Raw genomic sequence first — 8,382 nt, 5'->3', positions numbered from 1 at the left:
TTTCTGCTTTTGAGGAACTGAATCTATAGTTTATGTACTGAAGAAGGGCTGCAAAAGTGCTTAATTCTTGCTGGCCAGTTTTGGTTGACGCCTATCAATGCGACGCAAGGTTGCTGATTTGGAAAGTTGGCAGTTTCGAAAACGCCTTCAAATGTGGCGTGATACCTCACGCGTTCCGGAGAGTACGTATAGTTGTATCATTGCGCCTTAGCAATGCGATGGAAGATTGATATTAAATCAGCCTCAACACTGCGGCTCTGTCAGTGTTCCTTTATCGCTGTTGCAGTTTTGACTGATTATTCGCTTCAATCTGACAACAGACAACAATGCAACACTGCATTGGAACACTACTGCCATCTACTGATAAGACTACACTCTACATCATTCTACATGTAAACAATAATAATTATCAGTTGATTAGTTAGTTGTCTGAACACTTTTAAGTCATAATTAGTCTCGTATCAAATGAAAATTAATTCTTTTGGTTCTTACAAAGTAAGTAATCGATTACTTGAGTGAAAATCTGTGTCTTCAATGGCTGATGGGCTGCAGGCAAGGAGTACTTCCACAGTAACAAGTGACGCTAGACAAGAGCACCCAGATGATGCTTCATATCGAAACACAACACATGACATTGGTCTTAGGTATGTCCAGCTTTAAAGAAATTCCAATGGTTATTATTGTGGTCCTATCTTGCACTGTTTGTTAGTCTAATTTTGGTACAACCTAGAATATTTTTAAGGTTATGTTGGAGAGCTCTTTCAAATCGGCAGGCTGATCACAAGAGTTTTGTCTTTATCGATGGAAAATGAATACCCGGAATTGCAGGCTCACACTTGAATAATTGTTTCTCTCAATGGCATTTTTCCAATGGTCCAGATAGTCATTGATCTCTCCGGATCTCCCCTCTGTTGTTCAGAAACTGATGGAGCGTCAGATATGATCAACATATGTAGGTGCGTTTGTGATAAACAACAGGCCTCAACGTAAATTACCAGGTGAAAGCGTTGCGAGTTTGATGATTGTTCTTGAACCTCCGTTGAAGCAATGCTTTTTACCCAGTGAATGTCATGGCAGTATATTGCTGCAGTAGCTCAGTACACGACAGTAGTTAGGCCTCAGTTGTACACCAGGTAACTCCGCCGTTAGTTCATTGAAATAATCTTTGTTTTCTATCACGGACACACCTTATGACCGAGGAATTACTTGACTGGATCATCCCAGAATGTACCTTTATATCTGCCTAGTTCCCTTTTCCTCAGATGGAGGCATGATCTGATTTAACAGCCAGCTTAGCCTCTTGAAATTTTGGCAAGCTGTCAAATTGGATTTTTAGGACTGATTTAAAATGAATTTATCATTGACCAAATAACCTGTAGTGGAACGAAATCTCCACACCACAAAGTCTCACAAATCTTGTCAATTCATTGTAATTTTTAGTTGCATTTCAAGGTTTCATCAGAATTTCAAGGAAAAATATGGATCTGGATCGGCAATTGTCCTGAATTTTTGTCAAATTTTATTATCTGAGAAACATGATGACTTTTCTTCATCCTATATCGAACTGAAGGAAAATTTCAAGTGACAATGTTCATCTGTCTCTCTTTAAATGAAAGTATCAACACGGAAATCTTTAACCATAATCAGCCTTATGACATTTCAAATTCCCTAATTTCCTCTCAAGTTTTTTTTTTTTAACAGAGAACTCAAGAACTAGACGACACCACCCAGTTAGAAATAAGGCAACATTTAATGTAGTCAGGCTAATCTCAGTTAAATATGCTTAATCGAGTTCTGTTTTTTTTTTTTTTTAATAATCTGCCAAAAGTTTCAATCCTCCATGAAAATTAATAGAGAACTAGGGGGCTGTGCCCCCTGGCCGCTCCGCGGTCCAACCCCCCAGAGGCGCTTCGCGCCTCTAATAAGCAGATATCGTGAGATCGTTAAAAGATCATTAAGAGTTAGGGAAAACCCGGTTTGGAGACGGCGGGAAGCATGTGAGCGTGCGCGGCGGGAGGGGAGCAGGGAGTGGAGGAGAAACCGGTTTGTGACATGATTAGCGTTACACCCTCAGCGTGACACGGCACCCTTATGATTTTATACTATAGAGTAAGATTCTGTCCTCTTACATTGCTGAATTTTCAACCGGTCAGTAGCAAATAAGGTCACAGAAGATCTGCCATCCTGGTTCTTGTACTTACTTTACACAAAGAAGTGACGTCAGAAAATCTTCTGTGGCAGTCTTATTTAGCGTGGACTCTATTTACTCCTTACAGGTCCTTTGCCTCATCTCAGCATTGACTCGGCTTTGCACAAAATAGCTCCAGAATATTTTTGGAAAATACTTCCTGGTTAATTTTTGCCGACCTTAATCAAATTTTTTAAAGTTCGTTGTCTCACTCATCATTTATGCATCAATTTCCAGGCAAAATTCAACCCAAACTTCATCTATATTGCAAGAAACATTGAGTGAAACTCTCCTACAACTCATTAACGACGATGATGATCATGAAATGACTTATGCTGATTTTATTCAAAATCATCTGAATGCATCAGGAAGTGGAGACGGGGGCCCAGGAGTTTTGAAGCAGCCACAGAACATTCCAAACACCAATGGTATGAACTTTTGTTATTTTACAGTATATTGTGGTAGATTTTTCATTTTTGCAATCCTTTTTTTGCTCATATCTTTGCATTAGATGATGTCAGGAGGCATGCGTAGCATTCAGAAATTCGGAGGTTTGAAATGAGTCACAGAGAGCATATTCATACTTTAATCACATCTCAAAGGACCCGATGTGTCTAAAGATAGTTAAAGTAACAGTGAGACTACAACTATTCTGAATGCTTGGTCTCAATTTATCCAAAAAGGCCACTATAACGTCACTTTCAAGCAAGTGTTGCAACTAACCTGCTATTGCTTCACAGTAATCTTCGTGTGCTCTGAAATTATCTATAAGGTTGTGTTCAATCAGTGGTTTTGTTTCCAACCAGTAGCTTTGTTCCTTTACAAGTTGCCATGCTCTGCTTGGCTCATAGATATTAATCAGTCTCAATTTATTTTAACAGGCAAGTGTCTACTTTGTGTCTTATTTTCTCCTTCAGTCTAATGAATTTCAAGATTAAGAAGCATTTCCTTCACTCTTTCTATTTTTCTTTAATTTCAGGGAGGCCAGAAAATTTGGAATTCCACAAAGAGGCGCAAGATTTACAGTCAGAAGCAAAATGTTTACAATTGTCATTAGAGAAAGTAGCTCAGTCCTTAGCTGCTCTCCAATTGAAAACCTCTGAGAACAAAGTAAGTACTGCCATAGAGAGATTGTATTGATTATATGAAAAGTAAGCAATATTACGTTAGCATGACACTGATTTAGTGTTCTCAGTTATATCAATGACTTTGAACTAAGCTCGGTTTGCCGATTGGTGTGAATTCATCTTCAAACTTCATGTTTATGTGTATAAAGTTCAAGCATGCAATAAAATTTAGAATATCCAGATGGTCAGATTTTCAAGAGACTTGAAAATCACCTGCTTAGCTTCTTTTGATTTTGGTATCTTTTAGTGAGAAATAGTTTATCTGTGAGATATCTTGTCTTTAACATTCATAACATATCTTTAATGAGAGTAAGAATCTATTAAAAACAGAGTTTTTGCCATAATGGTTATAGCTCCTTGAAATGGTTTAAATTCAACGAGTAAAAATTTCTGAGTGACTGGTTTCAATAATATTGAAGAGAGCTCATTAAAGCGCCTATAAAAGTCTTAATATGAAAATGTTAAATGTACATTCTTTCAAATACCTTTTCATCAGAGTTTCCTCAATAATTGCTATTATATTTGCAACCTAAACGGTGATTCTTTTTCTTTACTAGGAATTGCAGGAGTCCAACTTGAATTTTGAAAAAGAAGGGAAAATTGCAGAACTGCATGACGTCATTGCTGAATTATCTGGAAGGCTAAGATGTCAGAGTAATCTAAGTAACCAGGGAGGAAATCGGATCCCAGAAGTACTCTCTGATTGTAGAAGCAATGTAGATACTGACAGTGTACAAAATGGACTGCTGGAGTCTCAGATCATTGAGCTGAAACAATTAATGAGGCGAAAAGACACAGAAATTGAAGAGCTGCATGCAGCATTATCGATGCTGAGCAGCGAACTTGAGTATAATAAACATCAGAGATGTGATACAAAAGTAGCTCCTGGTAACCAGGTGCCAATTTTGAAAGTAGCTGAAAGAATCAAACTGAAAACTATGGACAGGCCAGTCACTGGATATCTGATTTCTAATCTAGGGGTAAGTGCTTTTTAATTCGAAATTTGTCTGCTTGAATATTGTATGAAGACACGGCAAGCAAGATGGGCAATTCTGCCGCTCAAATCAGCCACCACAAAACAATCTGTGGTGCGACAATCCAGGAAATCTGATTGAGTTCCTTTGTGTCACTTTTGGTTGCCAACTTGCGCTGCGGAATTGCTTGTCTTAGGTGTCCTACCCTTACTCTGCAAGTTATAATTTTAAAGACAGAAATAGGACAGCCTGCTATAAGCGTCTAAAAAAGCATCTTTTTATTTATTTTCATCGCCTAACTTGGCGGCTAAAATTCGAAATTAGGATCTCAATTGCTGTGTTTCAAAATATCCGTGCATATTTAATTTTCTCAAAGAAAACCAAGTTACGAAATAAGATAGCTTGTAATTTTGCAGGATGATCATGTTTGATGAAGGAGAAAAATAGTGAAGTTTAAGCTGTAACTTTTAATTGCTTTCTGTCAGAAAAATAAAATGAGTGCAGACTTTTTTATGAAAAGTTTGCAGTATTAAAAATAGGCTAAAAGTCATGCTTGACTAGTATTTTTTCTTTATCATAATTTATTCACTCACTATCACATGTTTTTGTATTTAATATTAATTCTCAAAATCTTTCGATACTGCATGAACTGTGGAGCTTCCTATTTATTTCATGTTAGGACACTTCTCACAATAAATTTTTGATTGTGGACACCCCTCTCCCCTCCCCTATAGAACTTATGGTTACATCCCTGACCCAGAGTGGTTTGTGACTGTTGTCCATTTGATTTTGTGTGTTGTTTTTGTAAACTATCCTCTAATTATACTAAACTGTAGGAAGAGTATGCAGGTATTGAATCAAATAGACGTATTTATGAAAATTGGAACTATGCGCAAATAGAAAGATGGGGTGTGCTCATTCGTTAAGGGCCGTAAGAATGAATGGGAGTTTTATAGCATCAGAGAGGTCAGGGGTGAAGAAGCCGCTGCTGCGGAGCATTAACTCATGAGCCCTGTCCACAACGCTTTTGTCACATGTCCACGGCTCACAAGTTAGCACTCAGTTCCTTTTGATTTAATGTAAAATCCCGTTTTTCCATTTTCTCAAAAGAAACTATATCCACTTTTACATTGTTTCTTATCCAGCTCACCAGGAGCACATACCATCTTTTCACTTGCACATGGTTCCTTTTAGCATAAATCTGTCCAAATGAGAATAAGTAATGCACCATCAGTAAATATTAAAAAAATACACATTTCTATGACCAAGCACTTGTTAGTTTACTCTGTGGTTCGAATATATGTATTAATTCATCCATGGAAAATTGAATGTTGCAGGTCTCTCGAACTGAGGTTGCTGAGCACCTTGTTTCAGACCTGAAGGAAAACTGCGACATTCAAGAACTCAAAGAAAAGCACGAGCTTGAAGTGGAAATGGAGCGCTTGAATGCCAAGCTTGAGCACATCAGATCTCAAAATGCTCTTCTCCAACTAAACTTTGACGAATCAAAATCTCATTGCACTCGACTCAGCATCCTCATTGGTAAGTACGAATCAAACATCATTGCCCTGAAACAGGCTCTCGACAAAAGCAATCAAATTATAGATATCTACCGCACCCTCCGTGATGCTAAGAAAAGTCCTAGGCATAATGAAGAAAAACTAATGAGCAAATTGTCAAAACTTCAAAACGAACAGAACTCAATAACCTCTACTGTTGTCAAGCTAGAATCACACGTAGGAGAGCCTCCTGCAAACTTAGTGAGCGTCACTGAGGCCAGGAAGCTGGATATTGAGACAGCAGTGTTGATGCAAGAGCTTATGGCCATGCGTGAGGAAAAAGCCGAGCTGAAAGCACAGTTATTTCGAGCAGAGAAAGAACGTGAGCAATTAGAATTGAAGCTTTTTTCACAGCAGCTGCAGTATCAAGCCCTAGCTCAGAGTGGTGCTGAAACCTGTGATCGAGGAGATGCAGCTGAAATTCGGCTGAAAGAGAGATTAAAAGAGGTGGCACTCACATTAGACCGGGTAACACGTAATGCTGAGATGAAGCAGCGACAGCTGAGTGAGCGAGTGAATCAGCTAAAAACGGTGAATGCGGTTTTGGCGCATAGTTTAGACAAGTGTAACCAGAAGCTTCAGACACGTGTTCGCAAAGTTGAGACACAGATGTTATCAATGGCTGAGCGTCATGCAGCGCAGGTAGGAGGTCTAAAGCAAAATATTATGGTGCTAGAGGATAAGGTGGCAGGTTATGAGGGAACAGTCAGAGCACTAGAGACTGAGCTAGAAGCATGGCGGAAGCCACGCAGTTAGGATTTGTTCATTGGTCAGCAAAATTTCATCCAGAGGATCAGATATTATAATAATTTTCAGTCTCAACAGCTAGACCAAACCATTGAAATTTCAGGGGCTCATTATCATCCGAAAATTTTCTTGTTTTGTTTTTTCTCTATTTACTTTTTACAGTTTTTGTTGTTTAGTTTGTCATTGGTTTGCCACTTAAGCAAAACTGATCATAGAGAAATTGGGATCCTGAAGATTTTAAAATATTTAGTTTCCTCTTTTGATAAACTGATTTTTTTTCTTCTTTAATGTTGATCTCTGCCATTCCTGTTGTCTAATTTTTAAGGGATTATTGATTGTTAAAATGACTGTTGCAAAAATTATAGTTGCACTGCAAGATAAAAAAATTGTGCACATCGGTATTTTAAATTTTTGCAAGGTTTTTCCCACTTCTGAAAGAGTGCTATTGATCTCAGTTATGTAGTTATTGGATTGTCTTTCACTGACCAAGTTTTAATTTAACATTTGTTCCCTGATTAATCTTACCAAAGCGTCTCATAGAGTATTTATAAGAAAAGATCAGTCAAATGATATCTTTGATAGAATTTTTATTTTCTTCCTTTTCTTGTCTAGAAGCATTGAAAACTTTAACTCAGACTATTATGTGTAGTTGATGGCAATGAAAAAATAGAAAAAAGTAAAAGAAAATAATTTGCAACAAACATACCTTCAATATGTCTGTTTTTTACATGTATTCATTCATACCAAAATTTGTTATTTTTTTTTTTCAAATTTTTACTAATACTAATTTTTTTTCCATTGTTATCATTGTCTTACCTGTGTTCTGTTACTTCTCTGTTTTAACTAATTTTTTTTTGTTATTCATATTTTTTTATATGTATTTATTATGAATGGTGAAACTGCAGAAATGCGTATCTCTGTTTTCAGCGTTGCAAACTTCCTATCGTACTTCATTTTCTACTCGGAAAACTATTAAACATCATTTCTTGGAAACTTTGGTAATTTTTTTTCTCCCTGTGGAGAAAATGTGGTGAAAATTTTGAGCCATAATGTTGCTTCGGTCTCCCTTCAAAAACAAAAGTAGGAGAGGAGATTTTGAAACACCGCAGACGAGATGCACCATTTCTCCAGTTTCGCCGTGGTTGTTTGTTATCAGTTTCACTTCTATTTTATCAAGTATTTTGTTGTACCAATTTATTAAAAAATGCACATGTCTCTTAAGGCCATTTGAAATTTTTTTTTTTTTATTAGCTTTACCATAATTTGTTGGCTTTATCATATTTAAACGATTTTTCAAGTGTTATTCGCTGAAAGTAATTGATCTCATTATATTCTCTCTTTTTCAATATTTTCAGTACAAATTTCTCCTCAAATTTATTGTTTAGTCAGTAATTGTCTGATTGTCTGAAAGACTCCAGTAAACCCAGTTGTTTTCTCCCGTTAATTTGTGGCTTTTTCTTATTGCAATTTTTTTAGTATTTGGAAAGGTTTTACCAAATGTTTAATGTTTAAACATACTTTTTTTTTAGATTGTAGGTAGGTATGGATTTATGGAACAGATCCAGCGTAGAAAATTTACGTTCTTATTCACAATCAGTATTTAACTTTGTCAAGAAATTAGAAAGGAATTTTTAGGTACTCTAAACGAGAGATTTACAATATCTGACTATTAAACCTATACCTGGGAAACTCTTTCAATAAAGAATGAAAAAAAAAATCCAAATTAATTTTGATTTTACAATGTTTACTTGATTATGATGCCCAAGATTATTTTCTCAAGTTTACCT

At 36.6% G+C, this 8,382-nt stretch overlaps 1 protein-coding gene across 1 annotated transcript; it reads left to right on the top strand.

Moving 5' to 3' along the window:
* Positions 1–349: 349 nt before the first annotated feature.
* LOC109035430 (colorectal mutant cancer protein) lies at positions 350–8,039 on the top strand. Its single transcript, XM_019049061.2, has 5 exons — positions 350–644; positions 2,426–2,616; positions 3,168–3,298; positions 3,873–4,295; positions 5,627–8,039. The coding sequence occupies exons 1-5, from the start codon at positions 535–537 to the stop codon at positions 6,602–6,604; spliced, it is 1,833 nt and encodes a 610-aa protein (XP_018904606.2). The 5' UTR covers positions 350–534; the 3' UTR covers positions 6,605–8,039.
* The last annotated feature ends 343 nt before the right edge of the window (positions 8,040–8,382 follow it).

The sequence above is a fragment of the Bemisia tabaci genome, chromosome 4 (assembly GCF_918797505.1).
Source record: "Bemisia tabaci chromosome 4, PGI_BMITA_v3".
Lineage (NCBI taxonomy): Eukaryota > Metazoa > Arthropoda > Insecta > Hemiptera > Aleyrodidae > Bemisia > Bemisia tabaci.
Note: the sequence above shows the minus strand (reverse complement) of the source record. Positions and strands in the feature narration are given on the sequence as shown.